The 19322-nt window shown below is 39.8% G+C and overlaps 1 protein-coding gene across 1 annotated transcript; it reads right to left on the reverse strand.

Annotated features, from left to right (window-relative positions):
- Window positions 1-14026: 14026 nt before the first annotated feature.
- cks1b (CDC28 protein kinase regulatory subunit 1B) lies at window positions 14027-17428 on the reverse strand. The gene is made up of 4 exons (XM_029443855.1): window positions 17272-17428; window positions 16973-17040; window positions 16660-16787; window positions 14027-15828 (listed from the first exon to the last, which is right to left on the reverse strand). Exons 2-4 carry the CDS (start codon window positions 17029-17031, stop codon window positions 15779-15781), a joined length of 237 nt encoding a protein of 78 aa, XP_029299715.1. The 5' UTR covers window positions 17032-17040; window positions 17272-17428; the 3' UTR covers window positions 14027-15778.
- Window positions 17429-19322: the final 1894 nt, after the last annotated feature.

A 19322-nucleotide genomic window follows, 5' to 3' on the forward strand; every position in this document is an offset into this window, starting at 1 on the left:
GACCAGACTATTCCTTGGATTGTTTCAAGTCTTCATGCTAATATAAGCTAACCATCTCCTAGCTCCAGCTTCATATTTAATGGTTAGATATGAGAGTGATTTTTCTCATCTACTACATTACATACAGTAAATGTATTTCCAAAAAGGTCCAACTAAATAATGATTTAAATGTTATACATTAACAACAATAATAGTTACAGAGCTGTAATTGATTAAATAATACCTATTTAATATGAAACTGTGAACATATTCCAGCTAACATCAGATCATTTACAAGAGTATATCGTACTTAAGATGTAATGAGTGCAGTAACTTAGGTTTCATATCTTAATGGACATATACACAACAGCTTGCTAATATACATGTGCAGCCAAATTGAGAAAAGTCCAGTCATTCCTCCTCCTTTTCATCTCCTCCCTCTTGTGTCTGTCTCCTCTGTTTCTCCCCTCTACTCCCTCCTTTCCTCCATCTCCACAGAGCAGGGCCAATTAGAGAACATCCCATGTTCCTTCTTGGCTCAACCAAGACACTCTCCAGGGCCGTTAATTAAACGCAAACCTTCCCCTTTCTGTCTCTTTCTTCCTCTCTCTCCCTGCACTGTCACCTCTCTCCATCTGCCTCACATCCTCTTGCTCTCTCTCTCTCTCTCTCTCTCTCTCTCTCTCTCTCTCTCTCTCTCTCTCTCTCTCTCTCTCTCTCTCGCCCTCTCGCCCTCTCTTCCTCCCAGCAACCTCTTACAATTATTTCACTCCTTCTTTTCACAACCCTCGTCTGGCTCTTCATCCGTCGCCCTCTTTGCCCATTTGTCACAGTAGAAGTTTGATATTCACATTGGGACAGTCTTCAGAGTCAATCTGTACAAAGCACTGGACTTGTTATTCTCCTCTGCTAGTGTTAACCATGCGCCCTGTGACCTCAGCCATGTACACTTTAGGAGAATGTCCAGATCTGACAGCGCTGCTCCTTTTTTTTAACAACGTTCTTCCGCAACTACTGTTGCCCACTGTCCGCAGCTGAGCCCGCTGACACTGACAACCAGTCCCATTAATGGGCCAGTCATAGTTACCCGCTGTACTGCTTTCTCTCTTAGCCGCCCTTTTTCTTTTCTCCCCCATCACTTCCTGTCAGGGCACAGCAGGGAGAAAATATGCAGCTTCATGTAAACATTCACCTAACTTGGCAACATCTTAATCAGTTCTCACTACATCACTGTACATTACATTCTGTACATTTTGGCAAAGAATAGCAAAAGACATCTGTCATTTGTATATAAAAATGACAGATAATGCGTATAATGCGGTTCATCCAAGAAACTTGATTAGTCAAAGATGTGATCCAGCCACAGTGTTTATCCCCATCAAGAACGGCTATTTGTTCTTTTTATGGCTGCTATGCAATGTCTCTCTAACCAGGGAGCTAGTTAGCAATCTTTCGTGTCATCTAATTTTTTCCCATCTTATATCCATACAACTTTGAAGAAAACTTCAGACGCCACAAATGGGTTGTTATTGCATCATTTTCATACCCTCTATCACAGGAAAGAACACCCTGTTGAGCACTATTTCTGTGTTAAAGGCTCCCCCGATGGTCTCAATAAAAGGAAATAATATCTCCCAAGCAAATCTTTCATTTCCAAGGCAAAATAGGAGCAACAAGAGATTCCTGCCAACTGAAAAAGGAACAGCTGCAGATGCTCAAACTGATTCATGTGTGGCAAACTAGTTTCTTGTCTGGGCTGATGGGGGTAATTAGTCGTGATTTTTAGGGATGGACTACCTCCAGAAAACAAGAGGAATTTGAATCTGCTGATGAGGTGACGCGTTCCATCTTCTGGTCGTTCACACTGTTTACCCACTGTTTTACAAGCAGACACAACATTAATGTATACAGGCGGTGAAAACAACACATATCTGCTAAATGAAATGTGGTTATGTGTACAGAGTCTTCTCTTATCTTTGCTTTTATTCATGTGAAATACTGGACCGTTCTGCCATTTCACTTATTCAAAAATAACTTTGTTTTTACATTAATACTTACTTGAATTGTACCGCATTGAGTTTGTCACCATATACTATTTTTTTTATGCGTTATATATAAAGTTGCTTATAAGTTATTTTTGCATAATGTAAGTGTAGTCGGATTCTCTTAGCACCACGGTTGTCTTTTCCTAAGTCATAATGAATTCTCCTTCACATATTTCCTTGACCTCGTGACGTTTTGCAATGAGGTCAAGTGGTTGGATGTAATTTCTTTGACTAATCGACTGCACCCTAAGAGTCTACAGCCACAGGTCCTTCAACAAAATGCTAATGTCAGCGTGCTGCTAGCATTGCTAAACATGTTAGGTAATGTTGATGTATAGGACATATGACAATATATTATTTAAGAAAACAGTAAGTAGTATTTCTTTGAGACATGATGTCATGCTTTCTATCACTGCATCATTAGTTATAAAAGTGTGCTGCCAGTGACGTCCAGTAAATATACACATCCCAGAGGGCTGGGAGTGCAGGGTGAGAGGTAGAGAGAGAGAGAGATTGTTCTGGGGCTCACTTTGTCAACAATTGATTGATAAGCGGTTTTGTTTTCCTGACGCCACCCAGATCACCCAACTCCCTCTCCGTCATTCAATCCCCAGTCCCTGAAGCAAAACTAATCCTAACTAAACTCCCAGGATTCCTCCCATCTCCCATCCCACTCCCCGTTCTCTCACTCCCCCATGTTCTGTCATTCCTGAAGTGGCACTAATCCCCCCCCCCCACCCCTTCTCTCTTTTTCTTCTCCACTTTCCTCCCCTTCGTGTTTTTATGATCTGTCGTTACCAGAGCAAAACTAATCTTCCCCCCTCCTTCTCTTCCCGTGGTGTCTCCAGCCCTCCTTGCCCCCTCCTCTTTGCCTCTTATCCTCCCTCCTTACCGCTCTGGCTCCCACTTCTTCATCTGACACCCTCCTGTTATTCACCTCAGACCATAACTGTATTTACCTCTCTCCCCGCTCCCTCCCCACCACTGTACATCTCTCCTACTCTCTACGGGCAAAGTTATATTGACAGCAAAGCCTTTGGAAAAAAGGCTTCGGTGAAAGCCGCCGCCATGTATGTTCCTCACCAAAACAGCTTACACAAATATACTTCATCTGACACTTTGTATCCAAGAGCTGTACTAGAAGGAAGAAGATGTACCACGTAATAGTGTTCTTCTGCCTTTCAAATAGGAGACAGTGGCAGTGCGGTAGAATAAAAGCAGAGGTAAAGATTTTATACGTACTCTGACGTCTCATTCATATACTGAGATACAGTCATGAGTCCTGACAATACAGACACACACACAGAGACACACACGTATTGAAAGAGGCCCTGCAATTTTAGCTGCATCTCAAAGTCCATGGGGGGAGAGTGGACGCAGAGAGAGCATGAGGCTGTCAGCTCATTCTTCACAGCTCTTCCATAAATGCGTGTATCCGCTGTAGCTGCATAATTACAGAGTTATCAGAGCCTTTCTCAGGTCCTCAGCTACCGACAGCATATGAAAAGACCCAATTAAGCAATTATCTTTAAAGGTAGAGCCTAATTCAGTCATTTGAGTTCCAAAGAAGCATTGAGAAGGAGACCATGGTGGCTGACAGCTAATTCAGAAAGCGGGGCTAAAAGCATTAAGGCTTAGATAAAATTAAAATAAATGGAGAGGGCTTGTCATCATGTAACGCTCTGAAAAATTGCAATAGCAGCGCCGAAATCCCAGACCATTGTCATAAAAGATTAGTTTTATATGCATGCTGTGGACATTGATGCCACTTCATCATACATGTCCATTCTTCACTATGATTTTAATAACACTAAAGCTCTTAGTCGTGGAGTTCAATTCACTTTAATTTAGAGATATGCCTCTAATAGCACAACATTGAACAACGGAGGGACATGTTTTTTGTTCTCTAGTGGCTAACAACTCAATAAAGCACCCTTTCTGCAGCATGCCGCCTTTTAGTTCTACTGTTAAACAGTGGCTAAATGCTGCTGTCATTTTTACAATTAGTTTCTCACACTTTGTCTCTCTGTCTTTGACACTCACGCTGAAGTGAGAAGTCCTCCTCCGAAGCACTGTCCTCTCACTGTAATGATCCTCACAAATCACACAGCCGCTTAGACGATCATACGTTGTATGAATCAAAAGGAGAAATTGTTGAAAATTTGCACCTTTTTTTTTTTTTTAAAACACCCATCTGTGTTTAATGATCATCTTAATCATTTGCACCTCCAAATCAGCAATTCACTTTTTCAGCCTGCATATTCTGCTATTTCTTCTGCTTCTTGATCACTTGAGCCTGGTTGTCCAGAACGGTTGTGTGTGAGCTTTTCGTGAGGAGACAATGTTGATGCTGTGGTCTGCTTTGTGATGTCCGGAGCTTTCTGCCGTTGTATCAATCTCAATTGTCTGCGTTGTACTGTTTGTCAATGTGTCTACACGACTGGTGCAAAGTGACGTGATGAACGACTTGACTAGCTTCTCGCCTCTTGAACTTACAATATATGGAGAAGGAACTGACAATTGCAGTGCTTTTTATAACTTTCTGGAATTGTGCTGCAGTGTATTACAACTAATGTCAGAGAATAGAATGACAATGTATATATTGTTATAAATCATATAATATATATTTTGTCGGATGAAGAGCTAGAGCTGGGCTGAATGTCTTTTCATTTTGAAAACAGTGCTCTGGCTCGTTCTGACAATAATCAACACAATGATAGCCAGACATATTGTGATGCATTATTCATTTTTGTCTGTGTCTGATTACCCGCTACCATTTGACAACCATCACACTCAAATGTGTTTGGATTACAAGCAGTGAGGAGTGAAAAGGGGGAAATGGCTCATATATTGCCTATCTATCATGGAGAGAGGATGTGTTGCAGCAGAAAGGGAAGGAAAGTAAACATTCACTGACTCACTGGGAGTATAGTTCATAAACACAAAGCTCCAGTTTGACACTGTTTATCCTGAGGGAGGATAAGTAGCCTCACGAGTGGTCAATATGCCGGACAGTGCTGTGTAATCCACAAAGATAAATCCATGTTGCCCAGGCAATTCATAATGTGTGAGTTGTGTGGGGTCATTTAACCATTTCTATTGATTACTAGTCATTTTGGAAGTGTGTTGCCGTCAAGGGGCCTGAATGGAAAGGCTACTTAAGACTCGACATGCTGATCAATAGTGCAGTCTCCAGGTCCAGACGGCATCTCACACACCAAGGCCATGTGGAAGTCCTCCCCAGCTCTCGCATACGCACAATCACCCATACTCCATTTGCTCCAAACATCCCATCAACAGGTGACGTTTTAATATGCCTCATTTATATCGAGTCTGCGAATCAGCCCAGATTGAGTTGCCTTGTTCTACATAAAGAGAGCAGTCAGACGCTTCGACCGCCACTCGCCAGTGCAAGAAATATACTAATGTTTAAAAGACCCCTAAAGGATCTGCCAAGGTTGAAAATCAAGATAAAGCACTCAGTCGATCCTAAAATTGATTTATAACCTGCTTCTCACCAAGAGCTCTTGAAAATACATGAGCCGGTGGCCGTGTTTAAGGCTGATTTCATTTTGAGCTTTATTCCATTTAAATAGAGTTTCAGGATGTAATCCAAAACTATGGTTGGATAATATTTCTGTCAGCTGTAAAGCTACCTCCGGGGGAATGATGGAGAGGGATCTATGAGAACCTGAAATGCTGTGTTGTGTGTTTATGGTACAGCATAATACTGTACGGACAGGCAGCTTGACCCCTGCTGCTCATATCGACATACCTTACTGATTTTTCTGCTGTATGACTCAGTATGCCGCAAGCAATCCCAAGGCCAGCTCATGAAAGAACTCACTGCCAATCCCAATATCCTTTTCAATAGGACCGACACTTACACAAACAGGTAATGCAACACATAAAGTGCAATAAGCAGAATCTGCAAGGTTAGATCAATACAGCTAACCGGCAACATGCCCGGATCTTAAATCGGTATCACCAGAGGTGCCAGAGTCGCTCCTCAGACTAGATCAATGCCTGACCGGCTGACTCCATTAGAGGACCTTTTTATCAACAGGAGTGACTGGTGGAGGTGGAGGTGGAGGAGTTAGAGCTGGCGCAGACTTTAACCTCTTACAGTAGGTTCCAAATGCACTTAAGTGGATGAACTCATTTTGAGATCTTGGTGAATCTCCTGCTTGTTGACTGACTGAGCTTTGAACAGGACAAGGACAAGATGAGGAAACAGTAAGGATGCCGTGTAGTCAAAATGCTACATTAAGCCCACAGGCACTGTACGGATTAAGCCTGACTTTAACAACACATTTGGCGCCCCTCGACTAATTTCAGAATCCGGTTGTTGTTTGACGAGCAGTTTGATGGGGGGGGGGGGAGGGGGGGTCACATTGCCCGATTGATTGTCTGAACAATAAGCGATCTGAGGCTTTCAAAATGTTGGTTGGCTTGCAGTTTGAGCAGTTCCATGGTCTGATTCCCCGCATGGCTGCTGGGTTCATTGTTGCGATATAAAACTGAACTGGACCACATTGTTTGCATCTTCAGCCATCTGCTGCTACAAATTTCTCCTTACTTTCCGTTCACAATGACAAAAGTAATGCTGCCTCTCTCGGCTTTTGTCAACATTGTTGAGGATGCGATACTTAAGTTTAACTTTAGAAGATGTGTCGATACTTCAGGCTAACACTAGTATTTTGTCAGATTCAACAATCCCTGCATACATACATCTTGCTAAAAGTCAAATTCAGAGGTAACCCCACATCTTCAGCATGAAAATTAACATTTAAAAAACAGAAACTGTAGTGACAAATATTGGCCATAGGCAGGTTTGATGCAAAGACAGGGAGTCGTTCATAAACGATAGCCTTCATAAGTCATGTTTGCACTGTGTGATGCACTGTGTATTTTGCTGGTCACAGAGGAAATATTCTCCTCTACGCTGGAGATGGGGTTAGATAAAATCAGCCGTTTCAATAACTGTGAAATAGCGGGCTGTTAAAGTGGTAATGTTTGTTCCCGAAAACCTTGAAGTAAAAGCTGCCATAATACGAGCAGCTTCAGAGAAATGTGGAACAACTTGAGATTCCAGGAAAACCTTAGAATATGTTTGACTTTACAAAATACCATTAACTTTGCTCAAACGGCTCTGTTTTTGCTATGCTGTTATTACTTTGCCTCGTTTTTTTTTAACTATATTACCACGGTTCAACAACATTAATGCAGTGTTAAACACGGCTCCTTGGAAGTTTAATTTATGTCCTCATTTAGTCTTACAGCACTAATTCTCTGTAAAATTGGAACGGTTAGACTGAATTAATGATTACTTCTTTATCTTAAATGGCACTTTAGCTAAAGAGTAGGGTTGACATTTGGGCGTTACTTACTTGAATCCGGTTCTATAGATAATACAAGTACACTTATTATGTTCGATACAGTACTTTGCCATTAAAATTTATTGAAACTCATCTTATCCTAGCATTTAGACAGGGGTACGAGGACATAATGATATGTGTGTTCATTTTGAATATCCAAATACAACATTAGTGTAGCAAAATAAACAATATTTAATAAAAACATGCCATGGAAGAAGCTCACAGTGGGGTCTTTTCCTATAATGTATTAAGAAGAAAGAAGTTCTCATTTCTTTTTGTCTTCTATAATGTACTCAGCAGTGTGCCTTTGCCTCTGGACAGATCCCACCAGGAGCTTAAATTTAATATATGACACTCGTTTGCGCCAGAATTGCCCTTCTGGCTTCAAGGTCTCATGTCATGTGTTCTAGGCGGTGGGATCATTTCATATTTTCATTTTCCCTGACAGTACCAGTCTGAGGCAAATCGGTAAATTACATTAACTAAATTATACATTTTGTGAATGTATTATTCAAAGATTAATTTATCACAGACAGTTTGTTGTTTCACAGAATATTAACCTTAGAATGAATTTCCATTTTTTGTACACTTTGATAGATTAGTCTTATAAATTATTTCGTGCTGTTCTCAAATTCATTTTTAGAATATGACTCTCTGGACAGTCTAATGGAGCAATTTTGGGCTCTTTGTTCCATCAGCCGTCTTTCAAACAGTAGCTCTCTCTGCTCTCGCACCATATAAACTCGGCTTCCTTTTAGAAGGTGTCCCGCTGTGCCGACAACACCCAGACATAAATACCCCTTCTCGCCAGAGCACTTTCCATCTCCCTGTCTGACCTTCTTTCTCTCGTCTCTCTCCCCCCATCGTCCTCTCTCCGACTCTCCCTTTTTGTATTTCCTTTCTGTTCACATCTCTCTCCTATCTGCTCCTGTAAATCGTTACCTTTCGCCCTGTTCGTCTCTGTCTCCTTATGTCTCACCTCCTTTTCTCAGTGTAAAATTCCCCTGTCATTTTTCTCCTCTGGCTCTTAACTGAGCCCATCTTAACACCCCGTTATTCTCAATCACACTTTGCTCCCACTGCTTTTCATTTGACTTTAAATTATTCATGCACCTGACTAAACTTAATAACCCTTCAGAGCTCTTTTGGAAGTTTTCTTTATTGAATGGAGTTACAGTGTTAATTCTGCAATACTAAAATAGAGCAGTGATACAGAACCAAACCATGATGCTTTGTCATGCTGCATAAGTGTCCATAATGTAACTCCTGGGATCTGTGTCTGACACAAGAACTTACTATATTGTTAGTTTTTACGTCTCCCAGTCACCAAAATGTATCCGTGTAATATCTTTGAAGCTGTAGGGAAGGATTTACAAGACCACATCCACAACAAGATTAAACGATTGAAAATGTAAAAAGGGAATTTACTGTTTACTAGATCATTATTTCATCAGTGAAGAGTAAGTTCCACCTCTGACCACACATGGTTGGTCAGAAGTATGCTCGGTTGCCCCCCAACAATGATGTCAAAGATATACATCGCTGCAGCAGGGTGAGAAGTTAAACCACTTTACTCAAGTAAAAGTAAAAGTGCTAGAGTAATAATGTAATAAAATACAGTAAAAAGCAGGTCAGCTAAAATAAACTGCATTAAATGTCAACATATAGCCTACACTAGTGGAACAACACCAGGCCACAGAGCTCTTATGTCCAAACTAACAATAAATTAAATACCTTCTTCATCTAACTTCACTAGTATTAACCAGAAAAGAGCACAAAACTGAGACAATTATATGACAATTACTATGGACACCGTGGCGGGTGCAACAAGCATTAGGAAGCCACATAAATTAAATAGCGTGACACTTCTTACAGAATCAACAGCAGAATTGAGCATCACCAAGGCAGACCACACAGAGCTGTATAAACAATATCAACTCCACAAACACACATTTAAAGCAAAGGGAGCTGCACAGTTTCACACAATGTAGTACAACACACAATGCTATGTAGCTAGGCAATAAACGTTCCATAAGAACATGTGTTATTGTACCCACCTGTCTGAACCTCCTGTACACGCGAAGTCCTGCTCAACCGGCTGCAGCTTCAACTTCTCAGCTAGTCCATTCCCTGCAGAAGTTCTCTGACGACTCTGCTATTGTCGGCCTCATCTCTGATGGGGATGACAAGGAGTACAGAGAGCCGACACAGGACTTTGCCCTCTGGTGCCAGAGGAACCACCTCCAGCTCAACGCAGGAAAGACCAGGGAGCTGGTGGTGGACTTCAGGAGGCGCCATCATTCTCCCCCAACACCAGTGAACGTCCTGGGAACGGACATTGAGATTGTAAAATCTTACAAGTACCTGGGTGTTCACCTGAAGAACAAACTGGGCTGGACAGATATCTCTGCTGCTCTGTTTAAGAAGGGACAGAGCAGCTTTATCTTCTGAGGAGACTGGGGTCTTTTGGAGTGCAGGGAGCACTCCTTAAGACATTATTTGACTCTGTGGTGGCATCAGCCATTTTTTATGGACAGGAAGAGACTGAACAGACTGGTTAAGAATGCCAGCTCTGTCCTGGGGAGCCCTCTGGACACTGTGGCGGTGGTGGGAGACAGGAGAATGACGGCCAAGCTGTCCTCTCTATTGGACAACATGTCCCACCCCCTCCAGGACACTTTGTCCGCACTGTGCAGCTCCTTCAGCGACCGGCTGCTTCACCCGCGGTGTCTCACAGAGATACCGTAGGTGCTTTCTCCCTGCAGCGGTCAGACTGTACAATCACCACGGCCCCTGGTAGACCACCACACCAACAACACACTATTCCACCACTGTGTGCAATTATCACTGCCATGTGCAATATTCACTTTTACAAGTTTTTATCAACGAACCTGTTCTTCACTTTACTTTCTTGTTCTTTTGCTGTAAATTTCCCCGTTGTGGGACTAATAAAGGATTTCTGATTCTGATTCTGAAAGTATAACCAGTGCACTCAGCCTCTCTGTCCCAGTATAACCAGTGCACTCAGCCTCTCTGTCCCAGTATAACCAGTGCACTCAGTCTCTCATGTCCACAAAACGTCCGAATAGGCCTGGCACACTTCACTCAAGGTAAATATTTCTATACCAATACATAAGTCACGCCGGAGGATCCATCATTAGCATGCTGGCGCTCAGCATTATGTTAGCCAGACCCAGCGTGCACCTGTTGTGACGCAACATCGTAGGTGTGTTTGATTTGGGTACCATAGCGTGCTGGCCGGGTGGTGCATTAAATCAGTGATTAGGCTTTATTGAATTAATTTAGGTAATTAATGTTGATACAACCTTTTTTTCTGTGCAGAGGTACAATATGCAACCATAACCCATGAAGTCAACCTTAATGTAATTGAATTGTTGTGCTTTTTCTTTTCTTTTTTTACTACCTGCTAGCCCTGGAACAGGTGCGACCTCAATGAATCTGATTCATTAGCAATAATCAGTGTTCCGACGCTGCAAGGCGTTCACGATTCAAGCTATTTATTCAGAGAGCAAAACAACATGTAAATATCATCACCGACACATTTTTGACAGGGAAGAAAAATAAGACTTAATTTAGCAAACATGTGATTAAAAATCCACCAGAGCACGATATTCCTGTGTCTTGTGTAAATCTTTAAGCAATATTTACGTTGCATTTTTCACTTGCACAACAGGACCTGATTAAAACAATTATAATTAAAATCAAATGTTTTATGATCAGGCTTTTTACATTTTGAAATTAAGCAATGGCTGTTTTGAACACATTTTGTCAGAGAGCTTAAACAAAGACTTGAAATGAGGATTCTCTCCCCTCAGATTGTTTAATTCAATTATGTTTATTCATTTAAGTCAGTATTCAAGCAAATCCATTAGTCCTTTCTCAGAGGCAATATTTGCTGTTTTTCTTTTTCTGATTTGAATTGACAAAACACAACAAGATTGTAAATGGTCTATAAAATGTCAGAAAATAGTGTAAATGCCAAACAATTCATTATTTCAGAGAGTAATCTGAGGCTTAATCGATAATGGAAACAATAGTTAGTTGCAGCCCTTAAGTCAACCACTCAGTGTTTCTCCCCTGGCTTTTATTCAGGGTGAAATATAATATTATAAGTGAATAATGTTGACTGATAGATGTTCAATAAAAGGTCACCAGCCTGATAAACTGGTTCATTATTTCGCTGCACATAGCTATTGTGTAAAATGTTATATATGTAGGTTACCATTTACCTTAAGATTCCAACAGGAACTCATTTTCAGCAAGATTCATCTGGCAGTTGCTCAAGTTTTATTTCCACCTTAAGGCATCAAACATCTTATTCTGTCCACCACTCATCTCTATCTCTCAGCAGGAGGCTCAGATTGCGGACCATCACAGCCCAGTGACTACCTTGGCAACATTTTTCCAGAAATTGTCAGAAATCTGTGCTTCACAAAACATTTTCTTTCCTCCATTACCCCTGACTTCCAAAGTTGTGTAGTTACTACCCACGGTGTCTGATTTTCGCCATGAGCAGTTTGCACTCCCTGTTGTTGCTTGTGTTGGATCAGAGAAACGTCACATTATAGAAATGGTTTTACTAATGCGATGTAGACAAGCAGAAAGTCTGAGTGCAACCCTGAATCACAAACATGTTGTGTTCCATGCAGCATGTATGCAAAAAGCCAATTGAATTAATGTAGATTGGCTCCTCCTTTTTCAGAGTTGTGTTGTACTGCCCTCCACTGTCCAAAGTGTGAAACTTGAGAAGTGGTATGTCATAGCAGAAGCATTTTCATGTGCTCTGTTTTTAAATGGGAAATTTCATTTTTTGCTTTGCACATATTATATTTTGTTTCACTTTGATTATTAGTCTCTTGGATATTTCAACCGGAGGAAACTGGACATGCTGGCAAACAGGAAGGTTTCTTTGATTTACATAATCTTTGACCACAAAAAGCAGAACATTTTCAAAGACAAATGACTGGATAAGACATTAACCCTTTAGCAATGTATGTAATGTAATGTAAAAGGGTAACATGGTCAAACTACACAGTGCTATATGGAAACACTGCTGGATAACCCTTTAGGAGACACCAGTTTACTCCATGGGTGCTGCTGGGAATTCAGAGCCCCATGACAAACTGTGACACTGGGATCCCCCACCCAGATGAAATGAACAGACTAGTGTCACCTCTCCTCTCTTAACAGGACCAAATCCATGTTTAATCTAAGGAGGTAATTCTGCTGAAAACACCTTGAGAACTTAACATTAATTTCTTTAATATAAACTAAATGCCAAAATTGTAAACAATAATTACACCGGAAAAGCATAAGTTGATTAATTGATTGTTGGTTTCTAATTTTCTGTCAATAATAAAAATACAAAAATTGAAAGCAATTCACTGGTTCCAGCTTCTAAAATGTGAATATTTGCTAGTAAACTGAAATGTTTTTGGGTTTTTCTCAGCTGGTCAAGACATTTAAATGTTAACTTGGGTAATATTTATAGACCAATTGATTCATCAGTAATATTACGACCAAAATTCTTGATTAAGTAAAATGTATAACTTTATCCCTGATGTCATGTTTATGTCGGTGTAATGTGATACACTGTTTGCTAATGTTGCAGCTAAAGTTAGTTCATAGATGACTTGCAGTGTTAACTTAAGGAAATGACAACTTTATATCATACATCTGAGAGAACAAAATTAAATTTAGAACGAGCTGAATTCTGTTTAAAATCGACAGCCTCACTGCGTTTGTGTTATTGCCTGTTCATTAAAACCTCTGTGTAGACTGTAGAGCAATAAACCACCAGTCGTTTACACCAAGTGTAACTTTTAAATGTGGCAGATGCGGCGCCTGCCTCTCTCTTTATACACGAACGCCATTATAACGACTTGCTCATTCAGTAAAACATTTTGTCCATTAAGCTCTCAGAGACATTTACCGGTAGATGAGACCCATATTAAACATGAAATGGGAGACGCTGGAATTGTTAGATTGGCAATATTATGGGCAACTAACAAGACAAACACGAGTCCAGCTCCAGTGCCTGCCAGACAACAGATGCAGGATCACTGTGCCACTGGATGAACACCAACTGTGTACTATAACATTACACATTCATGAAGTGCGCTGTCTGGCAACTATCCCTGCATATTATCAGATCACAGCTTTATCCCAGCAGGGCTCATTACATTACTCCACAGTAGGTAAGGTGATGAGCCCCAACACCTGATTATAGTACACATGACAATTTTACAGCAGTTTGGGCTCAGATTCACTCCAGTAACACACATGTCGAGTTGTAATAAAGCCGTGAATTAATTGCTAGTCCTGTCAGGTATCTTTCAGGACAGTAGGTCAGTGTCAAAAAAATTAAAAAGCTGTATGAACGCCAATATTTTGTGTTGTAAAGATAGACACATACAGAATCAGCAAGTACTGGAGGTTACACATAGCACTCTATTTGAAAAGCAAAGTGCTCTATAGTTAGTACAAAGCGATGTTGCAAAAGCATTTTAAGGAATTGGATAAATTGCCCGATTGAGTTTTCTGTGCCCATGTGAGCGAGACTCCTTCAGATCATTAATATATCATATATACATTTGCAGTGAATAAATAATGATAAACACATCAGCTGGCATGTGATGTTAGTGTGATCAGTTTGCTTTAGGAAACAGGCTGTGAGGAAGGACAGGACCGTAAGGGGTGATTCCAACATGCAAGTCACATTTCCTACTTGCAATTTTTTGTGTCATTTTACTTTTATTTTACAGTTGACAGAAATAGGAAACATATGAGGAGCAAAGGTGTATTTAAGAACGTCATGCTGCTGTCTGGTGAATTTGTGTTTGCACCAACACTACATGATGAAAAACTTGTTTTTGTTAATGTGACAAACGTGAATATAGAGTGAAAATTGTCAAACAGTTATGTGAATATTCCCATTCTGATGCAGCCACATGATGTTTGCATAATTGGGTTTTATCATTTCAGTCTTCGATCTATAGTAATCCAATACTGTAGTGTTATGTTCAAGATTACCAAACAAGCATACAGAGATGTCATCCAACACAGATTTCATATTAGTTGTTTCATCAAAGACTAAATGCATCAACTTCATTTGATTGCATTCTTTTAATAATTCTGAAGGGTAGAATAGCTCTTTACCTACACATGTAATTATAAAAACTAATTCTGTCAAAAAGAACTGAACAAAAGCAAACCTTACAAAAAGGCACATGTTCAAAGAACAATTGTTTAAGGCAAAGTCTTAGCCTCGGTGACAGCTAAGCGGCTCCGTATGTGGTAGTAAAAAGGGGATAGAAGGTAAATACAAACATGGCAGAGTGGGTGCAAGTATTCAGAACGAGTATGACGGTGAAAACAAGTGCCATATGCATTAGAGGTCAATACCACAATTCAAAATAAATGCAATTGGTTTTCCAACATTTCATTCAATGATCCGGATGTATTCTATAAGAGCATTTTAAGGGTAGTGTCTGCCAACAGCCACTATTTGTTTTCTTCTCCTCTCACATCCATTGTCATGTATTAAGTGGCTCTGTGTAATCGTACAGTAGTTGTAAACCCTAAATGCTGCCAAAGCCCACACTAAGATTTAAAAGTTTATTTATTTCAGAAAGCGCAACACTCAAATACTGAGCAGCTCACTGGTACAAGCAGAGCCATCAAAGATGTTTTATAAAAGTAGGCCAAAACTAATATAATATGCTCTTATGGAAAAAAGGGATCAAAACTAGTTTCTAAGTGACTCTTATAGATGCGGCTGTTCATGCACATGACATAAAGTGTTAAATGCCAATTTACAGTGTCATTTAAACCAAGCAGCAACATGTCATATAAAACCACACTTGGATGTTTTCAGAGTCAAACTTCATTTAGGGTCAAACTATTCTGTCTGGCTTGTGTTCTGACCCGAGCTTGACCCAGAATACACTCTGTAAGAATCACTCAAATGTTTGAACCGGTTTCACTTCCCACATTTTATGACAATTCATGTTCTAAAAGGCTGGAATATCCAAGCAGGCTCAGCAAGTTGGACAGATAGGTTAAGTCAAAAAGACTGTAAGCTGAGTTGAAGGTTTTCTGGCAGACGGCGTGTCGCTGTTAACACATGAAGTCTTTTCCCCAAGAGGAGGGTGGTGATTTATTTTTTCCTTCAACGCATACTCCATTCCACAACCACTGTTCATAAATGTGATAGTCCTTCTCCAGGTCCAACATGATCAGCCCAAATCACCTACCACACAAGAGCTTGGTAATCTTGACAGCATGATCCCTATTTTGATAAGTCGATCTGTGGCAAGTAGGACTGATTTTCCAAGGACCCAGAGATTCTGTCCCTTATGACTTTTGGCTGGGCAGAGGGCGCCGGAACAGCAAGATGTGTGGCTCTATAGGAGGAAAGAATGGAGGTACACAATATATAAGCATTGATCATGATACTTATTGTGGTGCTTTGATTCCTTTTAGTGAAACTTGACTCTTGTGACTTGTATTTCATTATTTTTGAATGAAGGGTGTGGCTGGGTTTTTACACTCGCCGTCCATATGCTTATGGCCACCAAATCTATTGAAACGTTTGCCACTAATCTGGACCACCTCTTCAAAAAAGGTCAACTTTAACATCAAACCCCCACTTCAGACTTTGCATCCGTCATCTACTGCCTGACAGACATCAAGGCGATGTGGTCCCCTTATTGACATATTTACTAGCTAAAGCAAAGAGGGGCTACAAAATACAAGAAAAAAGGGGGCTTCAAATTCCAATCAACTAAACTCAACTACAGTGGACCAGTTTAGTTAAATGCAAATTAGCAACATATCAGTCATCAATGTTGTGTCATGTGCCTGGTCAGTTTCAGCTTGGGGGGGGGGGACACATTTGTGTAAATACAGACGTAGCACATGACAACCACAAAATAGAGCCGTTGTTTATAAAGTTAGTGTACCCTGCAGTCAAATATTGTCTGGCACAGAAGCTGTTAAAAAAAAGGGCACTGTACTTGTTAAAGATATTTGAAAGTCTACAGCTACAGCTTTCAGTTTATTTTACATCCAGTGGGCCAATCTGGTTTATCTTGTCAGTTATTGACATGATAATAGATTAGGACCAAGAAAACAATATTCAACAGAATGCGATATTTATGGCTGCTTTGGTTACTGCGGGTATATTTTTAGATCAGTTAACAATGAATAATCCCTAGACACAAAATAAAATATACCTGGCTGATGGATCATGTAATGCACCCATCCTTGGCTCTGCTGGACCCCCAGGTTCCTCCACTCGGTCTCCGACATCAAATGGGTCTTGGGTACACGCTTTGCAATGTCTTTGGGTAGCATTACATGCCTTTAGAAAACGAGGAAGGATATTAACAGAAAATTAATGCTGCAGATAAAAATGATTATGACGTAACTTGTAACATAACTGACGATTGCTTCTGTGCAATGCCACCTTGCTAAAATGATTATAGAATAACGTTGACACGCTGACAAAGTTATATTGAATGTTGGATAAACATGAGCCATGCCCACCTGTACTCGTATTTTTCATCGTCATATTTATCAGAGTAGTAGATCTGTTTGTGAGACATGACGGGGACCTGGAGGAGAGATTTTCAAGATTGGTCAACACTCAAAATCAGAAATAAGGCAAATGACACATATTTGAGTGAATAACGTGACAGCATGTTCGCATCGCTAAGCTAACAGAGTGGGGCTAACAATTAAGCTAACCTCGCTGAAGTTAGCCAAGTAAAAACATCTTTGACAACTTCTACAAACTAGATGTTTCTGCTATTGTGTCTACGCAATCAATGTGGCTTCAAAGTTACCTTATATGATTGCCAAAGTATCCTGACCCGAAAAAAAGTAAATTATTCCAGTTTTTCGCTTCCAACAGTAGTAAGACGTTCACCCCTCTTTGTTTCCCTCTCGAATGTTTGCTAGCCCGCTTTTCACCGTTCAAATACACCTCGTCTCATGCCATTGGTCAATCCAGCCGCATAGCTCTCTGGCCATTGGTCTGTTCTGTCTGTCGCAGGAAATTATCGTAGGCGCTACAGGGTCTCCTAATTGGACAGCAGAGTAGAAACAAAAATAGTACACATCACTTTCAGAAACAATTCAAACATGACACACTTTAATATATGCAAGCTATTTATAAATTCATGTCAGACATTTGGCTCATCCCACATGTCTTCCGGTCCAATGTAATGTAATATAATGTATGTATGTACTGTATTATGTAGTACTGTAGTGCTTGCTGAATCATTGTATTGATAACATTAGGCCACTCATTTGTAAATAACCTGCGCAAGGACTACATATTAAAATGAGCTCATTAGCTAACTCTGGCACATCAACATTGAGGTGGAAACTGAAATGTGATCTGTCCTGGGCAAAAAAACAAAGAAACAAACAATTCAGAGCAGCTACAGTTAGACTTCCTGATGAATGACCACTGTGAATTTAATTTCAAAGTCACCCTCAAAATGTTGGTAAACTGTTCCTCAGGATAGCAACATAAAAAGGCTAATTATGAATACATTACCTTTTAACGTACCTTACAGGTTCGGCATAGAAAGCAGATTCCAAATACTTCTGCATGTGTTGAAATAGAAGTGTATGGCCTTTTTGCATTCATGCATTTTGTCCTTTACAAATATGAGATTTATTATTTATATATTTATATGTATTTATTACGAGCTATCTAAATGCATTTTTCATAACTCAAATTAAAATGTTAATTTATGTTGACAGAGTCTGTGACTAATGACATCACAAAGGGAAGGAATACAAATTAAATTTAATGTTTACACGTGTTACTGATGATCTATGGCTAACTATGGCCTAACAATGGTGGAAAGTATGTTTACTCAACTTAGGTACTGAATACACTTCGACTTGTTTTTTATGGTACTTTATACTTGTACTTCACTACATTTCACAAGGAAATATTTTACTTTTTATTCAACTACATTTGTTTGACAGTTACTAGTTAATTTGCAGATTCTCTACGGATGTCAAATACAACATATGACCACCTTCTACTTAAAATGCCTTAGTAATAATACACAATAGAGGCCATATTTTTATTTTTTATTTTACTGTGGTATTATTACCATTCTTTTTCTTAAGTAAATTATCTGTGTCTTTCTTTCACCACTGCAAATATTGTACTTTTTAAACCACTCGTTTGATATATTAAATTACGATTTAGTTTGCAAATTAAGGTTATTATTAAAAAATATATAAAACAACTAATACATTATGATTTATTATTATTATAGGTTAAGTTACCTAGTAGTAAATAAAGACATTGAAACATTAAAGTGATGGATGCGTTAATGCATCCCTAATTATAGTCAAATGGCATTACACATATTATTCTGAAATGGGCCATTCTGCATAATGAGTACTTTTACTTCTTGTACTTCAGGTTTTGGTACTAATACTTTATTACTTTTACTTAAGTACACTTTTGAATGCAAGACTTTTACTTGTCAATTGAGTATTTCCACAATGTAGCCTAGTATTGCTACTAAAATATCGGAATATACTTCTTACTCCAGTGTAGACAAAACAGTTTACAGACTCTATTTTTATAGAAAAATAAGACAGATGATGAAATATATGTCCACACTGGAGCAACCGGAGTAAAGAGGTTGTCCACTCTGGTAAGTCCCGCAGTTCAAATATAGCTCTGCAGACGTGTCAGTGTGCGGCTGGTCCTGCGAGCCTCCCCCTTCTGTATATATAGGCTATATATATATGTGTACACGCATGCATCATGAGGGTTAGGTTCACACATGAAGTTGTATTATTAAAAAGGATCAGCGTCTATCACCTGCCACTTTCACCTGCGAGCGTCAATCACGTTGGT

The sequence above is a fragment of the Cottoperca gobio genome, chromosome 11, assembly GCF_900634415.1.
Source record: "Cottoperca gobio chromosome 11, fCotGob3.1, whole genome shotgun sequence".
NCBI classification, from domain to species: Eukaryota; Metazoa; Chordata; class Actinopteri; order Perciformes; family Bovichtidae; genus Cottoperca; species Cottoperca gobio.

What these genes read in the sequence shown, in the direction of transcription:
- cks1b (XM_029443855.1), bottom strand. Translation starts at nt 17,031, where the DNA reads ATGTCTCACAAACAGATCTACTACTCTGATAAATATGACGATGAAAAA. An exon ending in GATGAAAAATACGAGTACAG is followed by an intron (nt 16,788 to 16,972) that starts GTGGGCATGGCT and finishes CGTTTTCTAAAG; the next exon opens with GCATGTAATGCTACCCAAAG. An exon ending in TTACATGATCCATCAGCCAG is followed by an intron (nt 15,829 to 16,659) that starts GTATATTTTATT and finishes TTCCTCCTATAG; the next exon opens with AGCCACACATCTTGCTGTTC.